Source organism: Cupressus sempervirens, chromosome 6, assembly GCF_028749045.1.
Source record: "Cupressus sempervirens isolate cs-2001-9-10 chromosome 6, ASM2874904v1, whole genome shotgun sequence".
NCBI classification, from domain to species: Eukaryota; Viridiplantae; Streptophyta; class Pinopsida; order Cupressales; family Cupressaceae; genus Cupressus; species Cupressus sempervirens.
The window spans coordinates 50361952-50386207 of NC_143123.1; the positions used below are offsets into that span (position 1 = coordinate 50361952).

Consider the following 24256-nt stretch of genomic DNA (forward strand, 5'->3'; position numbering starts at 1 on the left):
CTATAAAATGCCAAAACGACTTCAATTGGACGATGAATTTTCTGAACAGTTTACAAGAGTTACAGATATGTTAAAAGTAAAACCTTCGGCAATTCAGACATCAAATTGTCTCGGACAGCTCAATAAAAATGTCACGAGGAGGATGAGATCAGCGTCATCTGCAGGTAAGCAATCTGTTTAAATAATTGCAATTACTAGATCTGTTGCATTTTTGCTTGTTTCCCCCAAAAATTTAGAGTCCGAAAGTTTGAGAGAATTTCATAATTTGGATTTCCAAGTGCTTTCTGTGGAATTTTATTTGGGCGTCCGGATATTCTGCGCGTTGAGAGTAGAAATTTGTAACGAAAAGTTTGAATTCAGCTGCCTTTCTGAAAATTTAGTTCTGCAAGTTCTGAAATTTCTGAAATGGCATGTCAATTTTTTTCTGATTCCATCGAAGTTTCGCAAAATCTACCTGTTCAGTTTCCGTTTCGGTTTCAAAAGAGGGTGTTTTGATTCTTCAGCTATGTTTATTTTTTATCTCTGAAATTGTTATGTTTATTTTTTCTCTCTGAAATTCTTATATGGTTGATCAATAGCCTTCCAATTTCAACTTCAAGACGAGCGTGTTTTGAAGGGATGTTCGTATACATCATGCAACAAATTGTTAATTTTGGTCTATTATAAATATCATGTAGAGGTAAGGTACTAGCAGTAGTTCACGTCTAGAACTTTATTTTTTCATAATAAATCTTAATAATAATTATTCACTTAAATAATGGCTCATGTACCAATGGTGGATCATATATACTTAGAAGTTGACCATTTTATTTTTTATTATTACTATTGAAAAGTTTGCAAATTATTATTGGGACACTTTTTGTACAATAATTGTACTAGTAATTTTGAGTGAAAAGTTATTGATGTAATAAGGGTCACATATGAGTTGACACTTTAGAATGATTACGAATAATATATATTTAGTAGTTGATCATTTTATTTTTTATTATTACTATTGAGAAGTTTGTAAATTACTATTGGGACACTTTTTGCACGATTATTGTACTAGTAATTTTCTGTGAAAGATTATTGGTGTAATGAGGGTCATGTATGAGTTGACACTTCAGAATGACCACTTTTTAACCTTTTCACACATAAGGACTCCTACAACTTGCATATTAATACTTAGAAGCCAAAACCTTAACTTTAAGCAATTATATTCACATACGAAAACAACAACAATACAAATGATTAAAATTCAAAATATTGTTTAGAAGATAGAAATGCCCCAAATTAGCTATAATTGCTATCACTAACACTTTCCCCTAACAAATAGTTAATTTGGTCATATAAATAAGATAATATTTTGAAAAGGGGGCAATATTTAAGTAAGTGCTTTTGAAATTGTATTTATTCTGATAAGGTTGATGAGCTCAATGTTAATTTTAATGAATTTATTTTGACTTAAAAGTTTGGGAGTTTATTTAATAAAATGATTTTAAATTATGTTATTGACATTTTTTTAAATGACTTTTAAATGTTTGATAAAATAAAATAAATAGCTATATTTCTAGAACTATTAGAATGTTACTTTTTTTTTCTTTAAGATCATTAAATTAAAAATTGAGTTTTATTATTATTAATTATTATGTTAAAAAGTGCAATTTACACAAATAATAGAAATAAGTATTAATTGGAAGCAAATGTCTAAATGGATATACACATTTTTTATATAATGTTATTTATGTAAAGAATATGTTATCTTACTTAAAAAACTATTTATGTATTGAAGGTTTTTTTTAATTTTATTGGCACTGATTTTGGTTTTTTATTGATATATAAAAAAAATTACATCACTATTGTTGTAAATAAAATTGTTTGTAATTCTTCTAGTAAACACTATAATACCAAACATCTAACTTCCACTACCATTTTATTATCTAATACACAGAAAGAAACTACTCGAGTATAAACCATAACCTAGAATCTTGAAGCTAGGGCATACTAATTGAAATTATCTTCCTACAACCTTCAACTACCAAACTTGTCGCAATCCGGGAATGATTAACCATGAATTGAAAGAACATAAAGAGACAATTACATTTAGATGTGATTGCATCTTGGCTTCTCCCTTGTTTCTAGATTCAACAATGGAAAATACAAGTTACTTCCATTCCTTTTTTTCAATTAAAAATACCCACAAAAATCCAACCAAGCTAAGACAATCTTACTCCTACTCCTATGTTTGCATTGCTTTGATTATGCCATCCCTAGATTGCATTGGAATGGAAACTCCTCCCCTTATGCCAAGCCATAACTTCTTTAATTTCCTTCATTGTTTTGCCTTGAATTTTATTATCTAAAGTCTTCAGATAACCCGCCTTTTCCAAATCAGGCAACAATTCTTTCAGCGTTTCTCACCCTCCCATCACTTCTTTAATTCTTTTCTCCTTGTATGTATTCATGCTTTACAACAGAAATGTTTCAAAAGACTTGGTCATGCTTCCATTGCTCTCCACAAACCCTCATTCGTTCTAAGCCCAACTCTTGGTTCAACTAAACCAATTATCTATAGCATTCCCCCACCACCAAGACTCAACACATTTTGTCATCATTTTCAGGGCCTCTTCCCTCGAACCAAGTTATAATGTTTATGCTAAGAACGTAGAAGATATGTGTAATTTTCTTCTTCTATATTTGTACTCTATTTTGATGAACTCTTCACCAAAGATAATATCTAGGCATTATTAGAACCTTGGGTCATCGATAGAAAACATTCTAAACCTTCTTAGGGTAGTCTCTCCCTTAAATTCTTGCATTTGATAGACAATAGCCTCCAGACTACTCTATTTATGCTCTACAAGTTAACCACTTGTTTGTAAAGTATTCACTAAATGCCTTTTAATCACATTTATCAACCCTTTTAATTCCCACACTTGGCTTACCTGTTTGAGAGGCTTTGTCCTCAAATCTACCACCAATTAATGATACATCTCTCCTATGGATATTTAAAGTATGGTGAAATTAGATTTAATCTAATTCCTCCACGTTTATAAGAAACCTCTCCCTTTTATCTGCATAACTTGTAATCATTGCTGTATTTCTCTCTCATTGAAAGGACTTGGGGGGAATGACATTTGTAATGGGAAACCCTTTGTAAAAAAACATTAATCCATGTGAACATTAATTCACCAAGCTAGCAAACACATTCTTGAAGATCACCTTCTTTGTCCAACACTTCAATCTAACAAACACCAAAAATTGATGTCTCCTTGTACTTGATTCCTCTAAAGTCCTTGACCAATTTATCTTTATCTTGGTCCTTCAAAGACAATCTAACCTTAGACATTGTGCCAGCTACATCATTTGCTTCTTCCTTTACATGGGCTACTTTGAACTACAAAATATTAAGTAGGGTTTTGTTTCCAAATGCATTTGTTTAAATACTATACTCGAGATCCAACCTTGATAATATCATTAATGATAATTAACGAATCATCTTCCAAATAGAGCTTGGTAACATTCATTTCTAATGTGTTTTTTTATTGCTATGGGTGTTGCTTGAATTGCAACCTCATTATTTATCCTCTCCCTTAGACTTCTATGTGCTAATAACAAAATATCGTCTTTCTAGTTACATACTGCATAACTTGCTTCGAAAGAGCCTGGTTTCCCTTTGATGCTCCATCGTAGTTAACTTTGGTCCATTCAGTGCCAAGAGGATTCTATGATTTTCTCATCACCTTTTTTGAGGGGGGATTAGTTCTCAAAGGTCTATTAACGTGCACAAAAAATTTCATTTTATTTAGTCGATGTTTTATTTATATGAAAGTCTTTTATTTTTATTTAAAAGTTACTTTTTATTTAGTAATATACAAACACATGATCATACACATGTTTCAGATATCTTAATAGATACAATCAACTCTTTTATTTTTTCTATTTTTTCCTTTGTAGAAATATAATCTCCCAATTGAGAGTTTCCTTCAAATTTTAGAATACTTTCAAATTGTAGTTCATTTTCATCTTTATTTAACTTGATTTTTTAAATTATTAGTATTATATTTATTAAATATTTTAAATTTATTTACCTTCTTATATTTTTATAATATGAACTAAATTTATTTCATACGCTTAATAATGAAAAATAAAGAGAGTGATTATAGAATGAAAACATAGCTTGAAATTTAATATCATTCTTAAATATTAATTTTTCTCGATAATAAGAGTTATTTTATCTATGCTTGAACGGATTATAAAGTGGCACTAACTTGGCAAAAACCATATAGAGACAAACCCAATAAAATCCCTAGCCCAACATTACAACCATAGATGCAATAGGAATAAAAAACATACCAAAAAATCAACAATAACTTAAATTTTGCCTTGAGCCTTAGTGTGTGAACAATATTATATCAAAGGAAGCATCCTTTGGTTGCCTTTCCTTTTTTCTCTTCACTGTAAGCCACCCAACCTCCATGCTAGCAACATTCTCAGTGAAATACTCTTGATCCTCTACCTCTAAGACAACATGTTGAGCATTAACATGACCAACTCCATTGGTCTCAAAGTCTTAGGAGTCAATAGTCTTGCATTTTTATTTGCCCTCCAGGGTTCCAATGTCAACACTTTGTCGAGGCACTAAAGGAAGCTGAGTTTTGGGTGCCTACCATGAAACTGACTATGGTCTTTTTAATTGTTTCCTCCATTACAACCTGAGATAAACTCTTTTGTTTCTTCCCTTTTTTCTCTACTGTACATTGATGATTAGACATATCTTTCTACTATGAAACATCCTTCCATGACCTCATTTTTTCACATATCATAGCCATGTGACCATTCTAGAAACAAATCCTGCACCTAAAAGAAACAACTTCATATTCCAAAGCCCCTACCAACAACCTTTTGAAGGTTTTATCTTAACTATAGTAGGAAGCCCATCTACAATATCCATTTCTACTAAAATATACACATAGATTGAGTGATACAATTATGAGGAATTCTCATCTACTTAAAAAAATCCCTAATAAATCACCAATTTCCTCAAGACAAGACTCAAACCACAAATGAAGAGGGAGATTTGGAAGCCTTACTAAGATTGGTATTTTGTCAAAAAATTCAAAGAAGGGTTTGAAATCTAAGTGCCAGGGTTTCAACATTAATGCAAAATTTTCTTCCCAACACCACACCATATCATAGAAAAACATTTTTTTTTGTCTTGAATCTTTTTTAAAATGATAATAAAGAAACCCTTGGCAACAGGGTAAATATGAACCCATCTTGTTAGCATGGGTTCCCAATTGACAAAAATCCATGTATGAAGTTGGGGCAAGCTTGGCCAAACATCCCTAACTTTATTAATCAAACACCTCTCAGAAAAAAACTAAAAGATTTTTAATTATCTCCTTATCAACTACATCAACCCAATCAACACAAAAATCTTTAGAAGATGTTGGAATTTGTCTATTCATCAACATGTATGAGCTTTTCAATCCTAGTCTTTTATGGGAAATATTTTAAGGCCACTCTGTCGCACTACCAACATTAGAGGAATCACCCAAAAGTTGATCCCTACCTGCAAGTGCAGAGCCATATTGGGGGTCACCAATTGTCGTCTTGGTGCCATTCCTTGACAGAAACTTGTTGAAGGGCAATATGAGGAGAGGTCCCCCAACCAACACAAGTTTGTTAGACAACAAATCACCCAAAGCCACTAGAGACTGCACAACCTTGATCTGCGAGTAATCATGGCCATAGGAGCCACCAGGTTCAAAATGAACCTTCTTCTATCACACGTGCTCCAAATTGCTCCACACTGAGCTAGGGAAAATGATTTGGGAAGGATGAGAGGCGGGAGAGAAGGGAGGAACCCTAGCCCCCAAAGATTTCAAAACTTCCCATAGAGCTGTTTTACTCCCAAAGGGGTTTGTGGTAATCTAGGTCTGACTCGAATTGGAGTTGATGTGTAGCACCAAGATCATTAGCCTAACACTATGCCTCATGACTTGCCTTCACACCAACTTGGCTGCACACTCACCTTTAAAATGGTTTGTGGTAAACTGAGTGTGTCTTGAACCACAGTTGATGCATAGCACCAATATCATTATCCTAACATATGCCTTATGACTTGCCTTCACATCAACTTGGATACACATTTTCCCTTTAAAGGGTTTGTTGCAATCTAGGTGTGACTCAAACCGAAGTTGATGGGAGCACCAGGATCATTAGCCTAACACTATGCCTCATGACTCGCCTTCACACCAACTCGACTACACACTCAACCTTAAAAAGGTTTGTGGTAATCTAGGCATGACTCAAATTAAAGTTGACGCATGGCATCGAGATCACTAACCTAAAAGTACACCTCATGACTCACCTTCACACCAACTTGACTACGCACTCACTCTTCATTCTTAAATGATTGGTAAATCATAATATTAGTAATTATTCTAAAGGTGATTATTTGCTATTCATGTGAAGATAATGATTTGAAGGGAAATTAGAACCAAAAGCTTAAAAAAATCCTTCGATTTAAAAATAAATTATTATCTTTTTATTTTCCTCTAATCTTATGAGAAAGTGAATAAAGCCATATACCTGTAACACTAAGATTTTGAGATCCCTATGAGCTTGTCAAACATCTCATTGAGAAAATGCATGAGTTTGGGAGGTTTACTCCTTAAGGAAATCCACTTGTAAGATACTCTTTAATATAATCTCACCTCGTCTCTTGGATAAAGATGAAAATTCCAAATTTAAAAAAAAAATTGAAGTTGGTGTGATAGTCATTAAATATCTTAATTTTTTCCACAAATTTTTAATCCCTTTATTTGTAAGGGAAGGAACTATTGTGTATTCTTGCAATGTGCAATAGCATAATGTGTTAATTATAAAGAAATACAAAAAGAGGCGAGACAAGTTTTGAAGATCATAAAATGCATATTTTCTTTCTATAAAAATTATTAGACTTGAGCTAATGCAAAGCACACAAGAAGAGGAAAATGGACTATTAATTGTAGTAGAGAAGATGATTTCTATTGGAGATAGATTTGTTTTCAATTTAGACAATATAATTCTAAACAATAATCTTCATGCGTGGACAATAACATCTCATTTGGAAACTATTTTGTATGGGATTATGAAGGTTTCATTTTAAAGTACAAAAATCACACCCATATTATCACATTTCTATTACTTAGATATAGTAATGAGTGATTCATTTGTAATGTTCAATTTTTTTTTCTATTTGAACTTACATTTTCTATCTAAACTTGTACCCAATTATTTTTATACACTCAAATAATCACAATTTTTTAATATAAAAAATGTAATCATTCAATAAACATAAACACAACCACACAAGAAAACAATATTAAAACATTAAAGAGTAATATATAAAAACAGAACACAATAGAAATAATTACTACACATATGCACTCACACACACTTATATCAATAATCTAATAACTTCAGATATTTCCCATAGCAAGCTCCTATCCAATCTTCTAATTCTTTCGTGAGGTTTGATTGCAATTAAAGAATTTTTTCTATAAAATGTCACCATTGAACAACCTCATTACAATAGATGAACCCAAAAGAACATATACACCTGCATGTATACATATCATTATTGCTTCAAGAGACTTTTGGTTATACATCCCAATGTTAGAAAAAAATGCACACAAAGTGCAATAAATGAGCAACATGATTATCTATCACCATTTCAAACACAAACCCATTCTATGTCTTTTTCCAATTAGGTTTGTATTTAGGGTAGTGGCTTATGGAAGATGGACTACCTAAAATTTCTCATTGAAAGTCATTGAGAAAATCTAGGAAAATTTTCATGGCAGAGAGTCTAATAGATATATTATTTTTAGTTATTATTGATTTAAAAAAAAAAATACTTATTTTAAAATAGGCTATTCTACTAATTTCCTTTTAACAAAAGGTTTTCCAAGTTATTGAGAAAAACTCATAATGTTTTTGAAATATTAAGCAGCTACAACAAGGGAGCTCCCTTATAGAAAAGCTCATAATGTTATGTAGACAATAAACACCTACAATTGATAAGCAAACTTTCATTCTAACTTATAGTCAGTCAAGCAATATGTTAAAAAATCAAGACACTAACTTAATTCATTATCATTTTAAATAATTATGCTTTGAGAGGTAGATTGTAATTTGATTAGTTTATTCATAAATCTTTCAAGTTAATTTTAATAACCATTTACCTATCCAATTGATATTTATTAATTGAATATAAGATGTATTTGAAGAATATAGAGCAAAAAGACGTCTTTAAAGAAAGTATATACATATCTACACATAAATAGCACAATATAAAAGAGATAATCTACATGCAATTTTCATAAATTGATTTATAAATAATCATGACAATAGTTCTAATCTATCAAAATATAATATTAGTTTGCTATAATTACTTATTTTATTAAAGTAATAATTATTTAAATAAAAAAAATTAGAAATGATTCTATAAATAAACTTGTCCAAATACTCGTCATTAATATCCTACAATTTTTTTAAACATAAAATATACTTCTATCTATTATTTATAAATTTAAACATTAGTAATTGTATGTAAGCTAATATGAATTATAATAAGAATCTACTAAATCTTCTCTCTAAATTAACTTAGAGTTATATAATTATTTTTTTAACATCTTTTTAAATAGATTTAAAATCTTTATATTAGCATGAAATTAATACATTTCGTTTACAAATAATTAGTTTAATTATGAACTTTCATCAATTTCTACTTCACGTTTTACTCAGCTTAGAATAAAAACTGACGTCCAAAACACCTCTTGCTTACCAACATACATGTATTTGCTTGTATATTGGATTTGGGTTTACCGCCGTTATTTGAAGATCACTTTCACTTTGAATCGATGAATGAATCAGAGATGGAAGAAACCATATTATTCAGTCTATTTGGAGAGAATGCTGTATTTTTGTATTTTGTAACAGGAGGTGCTCTTCCTAAAATGTAAATAAACAGAAAAAGAAAAGGGAATGCCTTAATATGACTCTTGATCCAACCGTTAGAAGGGATATTAATTAGGCTTGTTTATTATCTTGTTAAAAAATACCGTGCATGAGTCGATTAAATTTTGATATACATTTGATTTGGCGGTGGTTTTCTTTCAGGCTTTCTATACAGCCCGATTAAGCATTTGTCTTGGACCATTCAAAGAACAGAGAAAAGCAGGAATTATTTTTCCATATCTTCATTACCTTCAGGAAATGGAGGTTTGATGAATATATTCAGCCTACCGGCTATAAACATACATTTAAGTCAAGAATTCGACCTACTTGAAACATCCGAAGATGAATATGGGGGTTTGATCATTGATCCAAGGAGCTTGCCCTTGAATGTCAACGCTTTTATTTCATCCCTTCGTGCATCGCTTTCAAGTTGGAAGAAAAAGGTAATTACTCATATCGTGAATAGGGCTGGATACAGGTATGAATCATTTGGTTTTTAATTTTATTACTTTATTTCATAGTTCCCAAACTCAGAATCATGAAAAGCCCTTGAAATTTAGAAATTTTAATGATTTGAAACTTATTTTATGTCCCTTTTATTGAATATAACTTAAACACATTATAACATCATCAAAAATAAAAAGAGACATAATTGATAAATTCATCACATAAGTAAAATATAAATTATAGCTGAAGTAAATAGATAATATAGGATCATATGACATAGATATATAGAATTATAAATGTTGTCAAATCATAAATGTATGTAAGATCCATAAAACCAAGGACATCAAATCATAAACCATAACATAATTTTATAAGAAATTTTCAGCAGCGACATAATTGATAAATTCATCACATAAGTAAAATATAAATTATAGCTGAAGTAAATAGATAATATAGGATCATATGACATAGATATATAGAATTATAAATGTTGTCAAATCATAAATGTATGTAAGATCCATAAAACCAAGGACATCAAATCATAAACCATAACATAATTTTATAAGAAATTTTCAGCAGCGTATAATCAACTGAGAAAGCAATTAAAATACAAAATCTAAATGGGAAGGCCATAGCAGCCACACATCAGTTTTCAGCAATATCGATGTTCGAGTTTAGTAGGGAAATTATATTGAATTAACGCACAAACAATTTTATATCAATGTTGAAAAATTGTTCATCGGAATATTTAAGTCAATTAGATATCATTTGGCACCTAGGTAAGAAGCTTTCAAACTTTGTTTCACTTTGCTGCTTATAGATAACTATAAGAAGAACATTTGATGGAAAAATCAATCAAGCAAACCTAATTGCAGAGAAAAGACTGATAACTAGTGCATTTTATTAACTGCCTTTTAGTTGGAAGATTTCTTAGATAAAGAATGTTATGTAGGTGTTTTGCATATACAATTATCTTCCCCGTTGACAATTGTCTTGGTAAATAATTCTCATAGTGCAAATATATCTTCAGTGGGGAAGAAAAAGCAACTATAGTGATAGCACAAGATAACATAGATTACATACTCGGCAAGTAATGAGAACTTGCATTTTTTCTTGCCGTGTGAGGTTAGGTAAGTTTCATCCACCAAGTTTTTAACAATTTTTACCAAACTTGCCCTGACTTGCCGATTTATGGACCTGATTTATGGTGAATTCTGATGAATCGCCGATTTATGGCCAATCCTTGCCGAGCCAAGTCAACGAGTCACCATTACTCGTCTGCCTTTTTTCAGATCGCTAAATCACTTGGATTGTTTGAATTGTGGTGATTCTGGGATCTCTATTTTATATGTCTTCATAATACCTGCCACTCCTCCGGTTCTGAGGTTATTGATTGTTTTCCTTTTATTGAGGACTTTTTATTAAACCATTCACATGAATTCGCTTTTCTTCAGTTTCCTAAATATGAAAGAAATTCGAGGGATTTTTTCAAGATATTCTTAAAAATTGCTGATTTTAAACACTAATCAGACATATACGTTAATTAAAGAGTCTAAAAATGTAGTACATATAAGAAGGTTTGCAACAAAATTAAACACATTAGTATCAATGACTTATCAAAACATGAGCTATAATCTATTTTAAAATGCAAAAGAAAAAGACAAACCTTCCCTCCAGGCACGAGGACAGTGATCATCATACAACAAACAATCCGCTAAGATGGATTAGGTGGCTCTCATCTGTCCTATAGTAGAATGGGGATTCTTCAAAACTTTAATCTGTAAAAGATAGTTTGTAAGATTCCGATTAAATCTAGAAGTTTCCTTGTTTGTTCTAGAGCAAGTATTCTTCCTAACTACTATTACTCCAGAACTTTCATTGTATCATTTGGTACGTTAGAGATAATTCCATTGTATAACAAAACTATATTTGCATTTCTTAATCGATAAATAAAAATACTAGCAATCCTAGTTCCGAGAATCGCGACGATTCATGCGATTCGACGGTTTGATTCAAGCCAAACGAATTTTTGTGAATCGGTGAATTGAATCAGTGATAAAGGGTTTATGAAATAAGTTACTAAATTTCAAGGGTTTTTAAAATTTTCCGATTCATGGCCGATTCGATTCTGATTCATGGCCGATTCACGATTCGATTCGGCCTTGCCGATTCCGATTTTTATTACTTTGCTAGGAATAATTAATCTCTTACGAATCCAAACAACTACAAAAATTGGGAATTTATTATTGCACTTGAATATTTGTCCATAATATCGATAGAACTCTGATTTGGTGGATGCCGTAACAGTTCAGTTCATATTTCTTCAACAGTTTGGACTCCATCTTCTTTAAACTATTGTGGAACCACTTAATTCTATAGCCTGTTATGAATTCTGTACGTTGATGCTGATTGGTTAACGGGAATTGCTTTTCCAGAAATTCTCACTACTGTACTTTGTCACTCGACATTCTTCTTTGAAAATATTATGTATTTGCAATATCTCTACCTAGGGCCTTCGCAACATAACGGTACCTATCTCCAGTGCTGTTTAGTACAGTAACCCTGCCCAGGATGCCATTTGAAGATTTTCTGAAGGCAAACGATAATCACCAACAACAATCTGCCGAATTACTTCATTGGTAAATGACGCTGATTTTGAATGAGAATTAAGTGTGCCAAATATCATCGATCGCTGATTCTGAATAAGAGTTTGGTATGCCAATTACCATTCGATTCACTATGTCAATTTGATATTGACAAAAGGATGATACGTAATGGCCTCCTGCGTTAAATTTCACAAATTGACAATTCCTCTTTGGATGATGTTTTTGGTTCTTTGCACCAATTGAACCATACCATATGTTGTGCGATCCACTAGGCCAATTGGAAGTTTAAGAAAGGATGATGAAAATACTTTCTTCAATAGTCTTTGCAAGTTCAATCATTGACGCCCCCCTTTGTTGCCAATCGCTGGCCTTTTTCAATTGAAGATCTTAGGTAGGAATTCTGAATTCTGGTGTGCAACTGTCCACTGATGGACCGAAACCAAAAGATTATTATTTGTTAACTAAAACTATGCATATTTGCGGCAACATCCAATTATATTATATTAGTGTATTAAGGAAGGCTTGTTGGAAATATTCAAGATATGATAGGTTACTGAGAGGGGAGGGGTGAATCAGTAACTTCAAAAACTTTAAAGCTATTCAGCACTTTAATCATATATACTATTCACCATTCATTCATCTAATCGACTGCACGTATGAGAGATCAAACATTCATAACACATGTACACAGTGATTTGGTGACCTAGAAACCTTCCAAATAGAAAGTAAAACTGGGGTGGGGGTGATACCCACAAAACTTCGTTACTGCAGTATGAAGTTGGCCTGTTAAGGCTTACATTGACCACTTCTGGTGATCTGCCCTGTTAGGAGCACAAAGGACTGCTAGGTCCACCTTGTTAGAAGATTTACAAACATACACTGAAGTATGCACTCTGTTAGGAGATTTATACAAAGACTGTTAAGTCTACCCTGTTAAAGGATTTACAAAACTGATTCACCTGTTAGGATGAAACAGTGGATCTACTTACAACTTGATTGCTAATTAGATCCTTGAAGTATAGATCACCTCTTGTGACTGATGAATCTTTACTGCTCCTTGTAGACCTTGCTGAATACTCTGCTCTGCTGCTGATTCACTTTCATTCTTCTCAAATCATTACATATCCATTCCTTCATATACATATTCATATAATGCAAATGATATAATACATTACATATATACCATTCCAATAATTACAATTGCAAGGTCGGCCAAAACACAAGTGAACAAAATATTATTGAGTCGGCCAAACAGTAGAAAACTCGGGTTCTTCAAGCTGACTTGGTGACCTTCTGATACTTGGCATCCACTGCATTACTCGGCATCGTCATGCACTCAGTAGAAGTAGAAGCTTGGTCCATACTAACCACACAACGTAGCTTGGAACTCGGTAACCATTGGAGACTCGGTAGATATAGTATCACTCGGTAAAAACTGAATCCTTCGTTTACCTTGATTTCACTCGGTAAACACTGCACTTCCATTACTTGGTAAACACTGTGAAGCTCGGTGAACACTGTAGACTCGGTATAAATTGCGAAGCTCGGTGGCTATACTGATGTAGATAAGTGTTGTCACTAATGGCAATAATAACTTAATGCCAACAAGGCTAATAAAATATAATTAATTTGTCATTATATAACCCACTCAACTATGATTTATTTGGGGACCATTACATAGTTTCTCTCTCCCTTAGGAACATTGGATCATTGCTTAAAGGTATGCTACATGAAGTCTTTAGACCACAGTCTAGTTTCTTTTAGCGTTCTTTAATGATTTTGAGAAGCAACAAATTCATCTCGTAGCAAACATGGCTCCATAATTCTATGTTGTTGATTTTTTGTCGCTGGAAAGATGTTTGCATGTTGGATCTTTTTAGTATGCATGAGGAAATTCAAACTTCAGTTTATTTTTCCCTAAATTTAGGTGGAAGTCATAGTATTTTGTAGTAGACATAATTCATGCAAGATATCTAGAACTGTTGTCCAAATATAGGAGTTCAACTCAACAAGTGTTCTTAGTGTCAAAACTTATAAATGGAACCCATGTGTTGAGGTTGGGAGATAGTTTGTGATTTGCTTGAGTTGGTGTTTAATGAGAGTGAGTGTTTGGACAAAGAATGAGAATTATGAGGCTGAAATTATCTTTGTATAATTGTTGTGGCAATCTTGTAATCTGTTGTATGATTTCTTTCTCTTGAAGTCAAATACCTTGGTATATTTGTGTTATTTGTTATTGATTTCATGTGAATTTTCTTCTATTGTTCGTTGTTGTTAATTAACCTAGAGAATTTTCTAATACAAATGAAACTATTATATGAAATTTGTTGAGTAGTTAAACTGTAACTATGTTATAGAAATTAACATATGTTACTATAACGTTTAGATGATTTGAAATATACAGTGTTACACTGGTGGGGGGGTGCGGCAGTGTGGGGGGATGTTGGGACAAGTTTCATGTGGGAAAAAAAGGGCCTCAATTTGGGGACGATGGGGGTGCGGAGGAGGGAGGGGAGGGGAGGGGGTTGCATAGTGTGTGTGTGTGTATGAGATTGAAAATGCTAATTATGAAATGATACTTCAATATATTGTATAACATACCAAATATAGTTGAATAGAGAAAATTGAAATGTGATTCACAAACCATAAGTTCAAACTTGAAACTTGAAACTTCATAACCATTACCAATGACCATTTAACAAATTAACTTAGTTCAAGATGCAAGATTCAAAATTTGTTGTTCAAATATGAATATCATATATCATAAAGATGTTCATGATGACAATGAGCCGAGTAGCATGAAACAATGAAATGAAATAATGTATCATAGCCATATCAAAGTGAGTACAATCAACAAAATGACAAAATGTCAATAATGAGAATGAAATCATCCCAAGTGCTATCTAATCATCCCCTATACCGAAGTCCTATTCATCCCAAGGGTTAGCTTGCTTAAAAAACAAATTAAAAAAGAAATGCAAAAAGCATTTTTTTTATAACTTTTTGGGCCAATCAGTTGGCCGCACTCCGCAAGCACCCTAGGAGCACCCCTGCACCCGAGCACCCGCGATGTACTTCAGTCTCACGTCCCACCTAGGTGCTTGACCAGTGTGGCCGAGGTGCAGCCACACTTTTTCAGCCGATGGGGGTACTTGGGTGCGCAATGCATGCGCACTGGTGCTTCGGGTTTTTGACCCGGGTGCATGCACCTAGGTTACATTGAAAATTTATATATCTTATTTTCAATGCCCATACCATTTTGAGAAAGATAATACTTTTGAATCTCGCCTTTCTCACATATCATTTGATGCAACTTCTAGAAAAGTAGGCTATTTAATAAACGTATTTCTGCTATTTGTATTCTATAATAATGGCTTTGAAAATATTTGTCTAAGATTTTTGACTATTTATGTCAGTTTTGCTTTTTCCAGAAAAGTTGATCATTCAAAATTGAGCCTCATAGTCTGCTATATAGTAACACATTACTTGTTCTTGAAGCAGTCAATTGTGCTTGAATAACTTATAACAATAAATTTTCCTATTGAATCCAACTCACTTGACAATCATTTGGACACAACTCTCAAAAGGCATCTTCAGTTTTTTGGGACATGGACATCTCTAGGATGTGGGGACTTGGGGTGGATGTTCCTTTGCCATCCCACCACCGCTATCCATTATGTGATGTTCCAATTTGCGGGGACCTCTAGGGAATATTGGGATGTCCTCAAGATATTTAGGGGTCTCTTAGGGATTCCTTGAACATCTCGATATGACACAAAGGATAGGAAACTACTTGAAAAAATCCAAATTTTCTGCCCGAGGCTCAAGCCATGATGGCTTATGGGCCCTATCCAAACCTTTAAAAATCATAGAAACTTATGAATAGGCCTTTAAGCCTCATTTAAATTCACTTCAAATTTTCAACAAGAAGTTGCAAGAGTGAGAGTAAAGCATTAGGATCAAGGAAGTGTAAGAGGAAGAGCGATGCATATCCACCATTGAATTAGAGGATTTAATGCATTATTTAAGCCCAAGATAGGTTTTATTTCTTCTAGGACTTCCAACTTCACCTAGCATTCAAGGGTATTGATGCAGTCAATTTCGAAGAATCCCCAAAAGGAGATGTCCAAGCTTGTAGCAAGCACCACGGAAAATAACAACACAAAACAACAATATCACCAACCAATAAGGAAACATGAACTTCAATTATCATCAAGTTGGATTGCAAGTGCATATTACAGATTCAGGGCATAAGCCTTCTTACATTCTAGTCCTGGCTTGATTATTCACAAAATCTGAAATTAACCTTCAAGCTATTCTCCAATAAACCAACTTAGCCTAAAACAAGGACTACTAGCCTACTTATGTACAAGATCGCCAACCACAAGTTGGCTTGTCCAATCAACAATCTCCAAGACAAAGAAAATGTATTACAACATATAGGTCAAGACCTAGATCCATAAGAACACCCTCAAAGAGATTCATCATGTCGTGTGAACACACGAGGGTCAACCACATGTATAACAACATAGAACAATGCACCAATTAGCATTGCATGTTGTGAAATTTCATTGCAAGCCGAATCTTGCCAACCTGGCTATTAGAACAGGAAAGCCAATATAGGACTGATCAATCATAAGATAACTTCATTTGGAAACATCAGAACAAGATGCAAAGCTAGACATAGGATCTCCACGATGCCTAGACCAAGCCATAAGGATTACATAAGATAACAAGCCAACTGGATAGATTGTTACCTAAAAATAATAGGAAAATTGTCCAAATGAACAATAAATAGAAAAAACTAATAGGAAATCTTTTTGGATTATTCAAGATTGCCAATGACCCAAGGATGCTCCTACATCAAACGCCCTAGGTGAATTAGAAGATATTTCATTAAGGAAATTATGAACATCTTATAGGATTTAGAACATAAATCCCATGTTCATTGTTAACTCACACATCGTCTTCATTAGAAGGAAAATGGTTGTGTTGACTATTCAAAACCACAACCAAAATAACACCTTTCACCTTCAGTTACTTGCATTTATTGCTTCCACAATATCTGCTCTGATTTTCTAGTTTACACGAGTTGCTTCTGCCTTTGTCACCTTTGTAACCAACAACCAATGTTTGCTCCATCCTTTGCTATTTGACTCTACCTCTGACATCATTCAACAACTTCTCAGCTTCTAATCCACTCACTAAATTTTGCTGCACATCTGATACCATATAACACCATTTTGTTGTAAGCAGTCTCCAATTCCACCAGTTCACATTTATTGATAAGATTCTGTAACATTTGTACCACCTGAGTAACCTTCCCAACTACCTACTGCAAATCCTTTACATTTTGATCCAAAGCATTCTCATCTCCTAAAGTGTAATGATGTAGGAGCATCTTGGGTACTTTGGCAAAATTGCATCACCAAAAAGATTTACTTCCTTGTTCCTGTTTTGCTGTTTGAGGAATGGTTGTTGCTGTTTGTGTTTTTACTTTCTGCGCAATCAACTAAATGTGGACCTATTGTGGATCCTTGCCTAAAAGCTCAAATCTTAATTCCATCATTTGCAGGAGTTATCCTTCTCTTTGTTCGAGGCATGCTGAATTCCTAGCAACTCGAGTAACATGTAGGTTTGGCTTCAACAAGGTTTTCTGTGACATCATGGCATTCTGTGCACTTGGGAAGCTCTTCTTGGGTCACGTGTGGACCTATTCCCGTCCCCACATAAGTTAATTTGCTTGTTTGAAGGTTGCTGAATTCTCCTTTGGGATAGGACCTATAATTTGCAATAAATTGCTTGACAGGCCGACTTGTGGTCTTGCTGGCTATATAAGTAGAGATCTAGGATTAAGAAAAGAGGATGAAGTTAGATAGAAGGAAATACAAAAAGATTGGCTTTGTAAGCTTGAGCTCTTAAGCTTGCTGATTGTAATTTGATTGTATATGGCTGCAACCAGGTAGGCCTTATGCCTGGCATGTTGAATGAATATTATCTATCATTGTTACATTGAATCCTCTACAATCTCTTGTGGTTTCTCCTTTTTTGTGGCTTTTGTGTAACTCTAAGCAAGGGTAGCTAGGAGGTGCTTTCCTTCACCCTCCTGTCTTGTGTCAGGTGGTATTAGAGCGAGTTTCTTTCTTGGCGAAGTTGGGAATCATGTAGAACCTTGTTGAAGATTGGTTGTAGGGTAGCATAACTGATTTCTGACCTATAACTTGTAGAGGTTACGATTCTTGCAGGAACTATTGTCAAAATGGTTCGAGGTAACGAAAATGCAGATAATGCTATTATGGATATATTGAGATAGATTGCAGCAAGACGTGAAGCTGTTGAAACAACCCAGAGAAGAGGAATACATTTTGAAGATATTAGTGATGAAGAAGAAGCAGTAACAACATCGAATCCTAAACTTGAGGTGGAATAAGATGAAGAGAAACTCCTAAGAGCTTTAAATAAGGCGAATGTAAGACTTGTTTTTGAACTTTCTACATACAATGGAAGACTTGATACTAATGCTTTGTCGGATTGGATCTCTGAGATTGAGAGGTGTTTTGATTATGAAAGTATCTTTGAGGATAGGAAGGTGAGGATAGTAAGTACAAAGCTGAAAGGACATGCATCTCTTTGGTTGGAACACTTGCAGATTGATAGACAGAGAAGAGGAAAATAGAAGATTAAGACTTGGGTAAAAATGGTTGGTAAGTTGAAAAAAGCAAAATTTGAAATAGAAATACATATCAGTGAAAGATTATACTGAAGAATTCTATAAGGTGGAAAATTGCTGATGAGGTTGAGAAATTTGCTAGATACTTGAATGGATTAAGAACTTCTATACAGGATGAGATTAACTTTGTGAAGATGAAAATTGTTGAAGAAGCATATTTGTATGCCTTGAGAGCTGAAGAAATTTTGGCGAAGAAACAATATAGCAGATAGAGAGCTCTTAAGGTGGAATATTTCAGCAAAGTTGAGGAAGGACTTCTGGAGAGAGTAGCAGATCCAATCGCAAACTAATGCAAAAGCCAAATTTGAATGGAAAGTAGGCAGTGGAAGCAAAGGAAGAGGTAACTACACTAGAGGTAATTATACTAGTTACTCTAGGAATAACGATAATGAGAAGAGAGAAGATAGATCTCGGTTTAAAGGTACTTGTTTTAAATGTGGTGAAGAAGGACATAGATCTTTTGAGTGTACATTTTCTGGTAAGAAAGTCGGAAGTAGTAATAAAATATAGGAAGAATCTTTTGATGCACCTACTGAACCTTAGAAAGGAGAAAACTTGATGATGAGAAGAACTTTGTGGAATGAACAGTTGGATAATGAACTTGTTTTGAGGAAAAGTCTCTTTGAAACCAGATGTAAGATTGAAGATAAGTGTTGCAAAATGATTATTGATAGTGGCATTTTTGGGAATTTGGCATCTGAGGAATTGGTTACTAAGCTGAAATTGTAGAGATTGGAACACCCTAACCCTTATCACATTGCTTGAATCGAGGATGGACATAAATTGCTGGAAAGGGAACACTGCCTTGTGAAATTTAAGATTGGGAATTACTTTGATGAAGTCTTGTGTGATATCATGCCTATGGATTGTTGTCATATACTTTTGGGATGACCTTGGCAGTATGATAGGAAAGCTTTGTATGATGGTAGATTGAATCAGTATACAATTTGGGCTAATGGAAAGAAACAAGTATTATTTCCTTTGGTTGAAAAACCTGAGGAAAGTTAGTGTACTAGTGTAAGAATTTGTTTGGTTGAGGGAAATCAGTTTGTGAAAGATATGAAGAAACAAATGTTTGCTTTACTTTGATTCCTAGAAAGATTGAGAAACAAGATGCGCTTGAACATGCACCTGAGGTTAGACCTTTTTGGTTGAATTTCAAAATATAATTTCTGATAATGTTATTGATGGATTACCCCTTGTGAGAAGTGCAATCCTTGTATGGATCTAATTCCTAGAGCTAGTTTTCCTAATAAAGTATTGCATAGACTTAAACGTCTTGAAAATGAAGAATTAAACAGACAAGTGCAAGAATTGCTTGAGAAAGGTTTGACTAGAGAAAGTTTGAGTTCTTATGCAATACTTGATGTGTTAGCACCCAAGAAGAATGGAGAATGGAGAATGTGTACAGATTCTAGAGCTATAAACAAGATAACAGTGAACTATAGATCCTCTTTTCTTAGGATAGATGACATTGTGGGCAAAAAGTAGAACAAAGTATTTTACAAAGATTAATTTGAAAAGTGGCTATCATCAGATTAGAATTAGAGAAGGTGATGAATGGAAGACTGCTTTTAGGAGTAATGACGGTTTGTATGAGTGGTTGGTTATGCCTTTTGGTTTAAATGATGACCTAGCACTTTTATGAGGCCGATGAATGAAGTTTTGAAGAAATTCTTGGGTAAGTTTGTGATTGTATATCTTGATGACATATTAATCTACGATAAGACTAAAAAGGAACACCTTGAGCACATTAGGCAAGTTTTGTAGAGATTGAAGGAAGAGAAGTTGTTGGTAAATATCAAGAAATGTTCTTTTATGAAGGAGGAGCTTGTGTATCTTGGTTTTGTGATTTCTGCTGATGGTTTGAAGATGTATCCTAAGAAGGTAAAAGCTATTCTTTATTGGTCTACACCTAAAACTCCTGGAGAAGTTAGATCATTTCATGGATTGATAAGTTTTTACAAAAAGTTGAGAGGTGATAAAAAGGATTCAAGTGGACACTTGGAGCAAATAGAAGCTATGAAGCATTGAAGGAAAAGGTTGCAGAATTGCCTATTCTTGCTTTGCTTGATCTTATAAAAGTTTTTCAAGTTGATTGTGATGCTAGTGGTAATGCCATTGGTGTTGTTTTGAGTTAAGAAGGTAAGCCTATAGCTTTCTATAGTGAGAAATTGAATGATGCTAAGAGGAAATATTCAGTCTACAATCAAGAATTTTATGCAATTATTCAAGCTTTGAAGAAATGGAGCCACTACTTGATGTCTAGGGAATTTGTGTTATACACTGATCTTAAAGCTTTAGAGTATTTGGGAAGTCAAAATAAGTTGAACCGGAGACATACGAAGTGGATTGAGTAAATGCAATGACTTTATTTTTGTGTTGAAACATAAGAGTGGACAGCCTAATAAGGTGGTAGATGCTTTGAGCAGAAAAAGTTTGTTGATTGAGATGAGAGTTGAAGTGCTTGGTTTTGATGATTTGAAGAACATGTATGAGACTGACCTTAATTTTGTAGAACTTTGGAATGCTTGTAAGAACCTTGTGACAAGTGAAAAAGACATGATGTTTAAAGGAGTTCAGTTGTGTATACCTAGAGAATCTATGAGGAAGAATATCATTAAGTAGAAACATAGTGGTGGACTTACATGACATTTTGGGATTGATAAGATAGTGGAGATGATTTTTGAGAGGTACTTTTGATTGCAGATATATAAGGATGTTCAAAATATGGTGAGTAGTTGTAGAATATGTCAAGTTGCTAAAGGAAGTAGTCAAAATGTTGGTTTATACACACCTTTGCCTATTCCTTGCGGACCTTGGGAAGATATCAATATGGATTTTGTTCTAGGATTACCTAGAACTCAGAGATGCAATGGTTCTATCTTTTTAGTGGTTGATAGATTTTCTAAAATAACACATTTCATACCTTGTAAGAAGACATCATATGCAATATGCATAGCAAATTTATTTTTCAGAGAGATTATGAAACTTCATGGATTACCTAAGATTATTATTTCAGATAGAGGTACTAAGTTTACTAGTTATTTTTGGAGGACACTTTGGAGGAAGCCGAATATTGATCTGAAGTTTAGTTCTATATTTCATCCACAAACTAATGGACAAACTGAAGTTGTGAATAGAAGTTTGTGTAACCTTTTGAGATGCTTGATTGTAGATAGGACTACTAATTGGGATTTGATTTTGGCACAAGCTGAGTTTGCATATAACAATTTTGTGAATAGAAGTACTAAGAAGACTCCTTTTGAGATTGTAAATGACGTGAATTCTAGCGGAACTACTAAATTAAGGAGAATGGATGCTGAAGTGAAGAATAGTGCCGAAGCTGGAGAATTTGTGGACTTTATGAAGAACTTGCATGAAGAAGTCAAAACTAATCTACATGACAGTAATCAAGGATATAAAGACAGAGCAGATAAGAAGAGTAGACATAAGAATTTTGAAGTAGGAGATGAAGTAATTGTACATTTGAAGAAGAACAAATTTCCTTTTGGTACATATAGCAAGCTGAAGATAAAGGAGTTTGGTCTGTGCAGAATACTGAAGAATGCTTTTGAAGTTGAATTGCCTAAAGATATGGGTATTTCACTTGTTTAATATTTTAGACATCTTTGAGTACCATGAGTCAGATGAAGTAACAACTGATAGACCTGATTATCTTAAGAAGAAAACATAAGGGATTAAAAGATCCTGGATACCATAATTAGTAAAAGCACCAGAGGAAAAGATTACAAGGAGTATATAGTTCAGTAGCAGCATAATCTTGTTGAGGACGGTTCTTGAATCACAAAGGCTGAGTTGGATCTGTATGATACTTCTTAGAATATTAGGGCTTCCTGATGTGGACATCAATTCTTTTGTTACCTCAAGTGTCTGATGTAGGAGAATCTTGGGTACTTTGGCAATCTTGCATCACCAAAAAAATATTACTTCCTTGTTCTTATTCAGTTGTTTGAAGAATGGTCGTTGTTGTTCGTGTTTTTCCTTTCCATGCAATCAACTACTTAATGTGGACCTATTGTGGATCCTTTTCCTAAGAGCACATAACTTAATTCCATCATTTGTGGGAGTTATCCTTCTCTTTGTTCAAGGTGTGCTGAATTCCTGGCAGTTTGAGCATTGTGCAGGTTTGGCTTTGACGAGGTTTCATGTGACATGGCATTCCACGCACTTGGGAATCTCTTCCTGGGTCACTTGTGGACCTACCCTTGTCCCCGCAAAAGTTAATTTTCTTATTTGAAAGGTCGCTGAATTCTCCTTTGGGACATGACCTATAATTTGTAATAAATTGGTTGACATGCCAACTCGTGGTCTTGGTGGCTATATAAGTAGAGCTCTAGGATTAGGAAAAGAGAATGGAGTTAGATGGAAGGAAATGCAAAAAGATTGGCTTTGTAGACTTGACTTCTTAAGTTTGCTTATTGTAATTTGATTGTATATGACCGCAACTAGGCAGGCCTTATGTCTAGCATGTTGAATGAAGATTATCTATCATTGCTGCATTGATTCCTCTACAATATCTTGTGGTTTCTCTTGTTTTGTGGCTTCTATGTGTAACTCTAAGAGAGGGTAGCTAGGAGGTGCTTTCCTTCACCATTCTGCCTTGCATAATGTAAGTTCTCATTACACTCAAATTCTTAGCTTGTCTTCCTTCCTCCTTCAAAGGAATTAAAGTAATCCTTCTGCCATCTTTCATAATAGAAAAATAGTCCTTCGACAATCATGAATACTATCAACATCATATTGCCAATGTCTACCCAACACCACATCACACAATACCTCATCTTGGTATGGTCCAATGTTGAAATTAATCCAACATTGCACTTTCACTTACTATATGATCATCTCGAAACCAACTTATCACATAAGTATAAGGATGCTTGTGTCTCCTTAACCCCAACTTTTGTACCATCTCTTCAGCTACAAGGTTATCAGTATTTCCATTGTTCATTATCACCTTGCATCATTTACCTCCGAAACAATTATGTTCTCTGCATAGCCTCTTGTTCCTTGTTACTCAACATAACTCTCTTGAACATCAGAGATTCTCCCGTCTTAGGTGCAACTTCCCTCTCAACAAGTTCATCCTTCCCAACTTGTTCCTTATGTGCCATTAGGTTCTATTTGCCTTCGCTAAAACAAACCGAACAATGGAATGCCTTATGCCCAACATTCCCACATTTGAAACAAGTACCTATGAACTCTTTGTTGCCTTTGCCTCTTCCATGGAACTTTTGATCAGGTTCCTCTTCAAATACAAGTTCATCTTTACCCTATTCAACAACCCATTTATCCCTTACCCTAAGGGTAACTTGTTTCTTGCCTTTAAAGCATGTTGATAAGCATCCTCAGTTGTACTAATTCTCAACATTCTTAACTCATCTTGAATGTTAAGTCTCAAACCATTAACATACCTAGCCACTTTCTCCTTGGATAACTCTCGGTGACCAAATCTGATTGTCAT

General features: G+C 33.9%; 1 protein-coding gene across 2 annotated transcripts in view; it reads left to right on the top strand.

The window, feature by feature from the left end:
• Positions 1–24256, top strand: part of LOC149551079 (nudix hydrolase 10-like) — a 77380-nt gene that overhangs the window by 233 nt on the left and 52891 nt on the right. For both annotated transcript variants that reach the window (XM_089786666.1, XM_089786667.1), the window contains exons 1-2: positions 1–164; positions 9151–9431. The exon at positions 1–164 is cut by the window's left edge. In XM_089786666.1, the coding sequence (XP_089642792.1) occupies positions 8–164; positions 9151–9431 (438 nt within the window). In that variant the 5' untranslated portion in view covers positions 1–7. The remainder of the gene's footprint in view (positions 165–9150; positions 9432–24256) is intronic.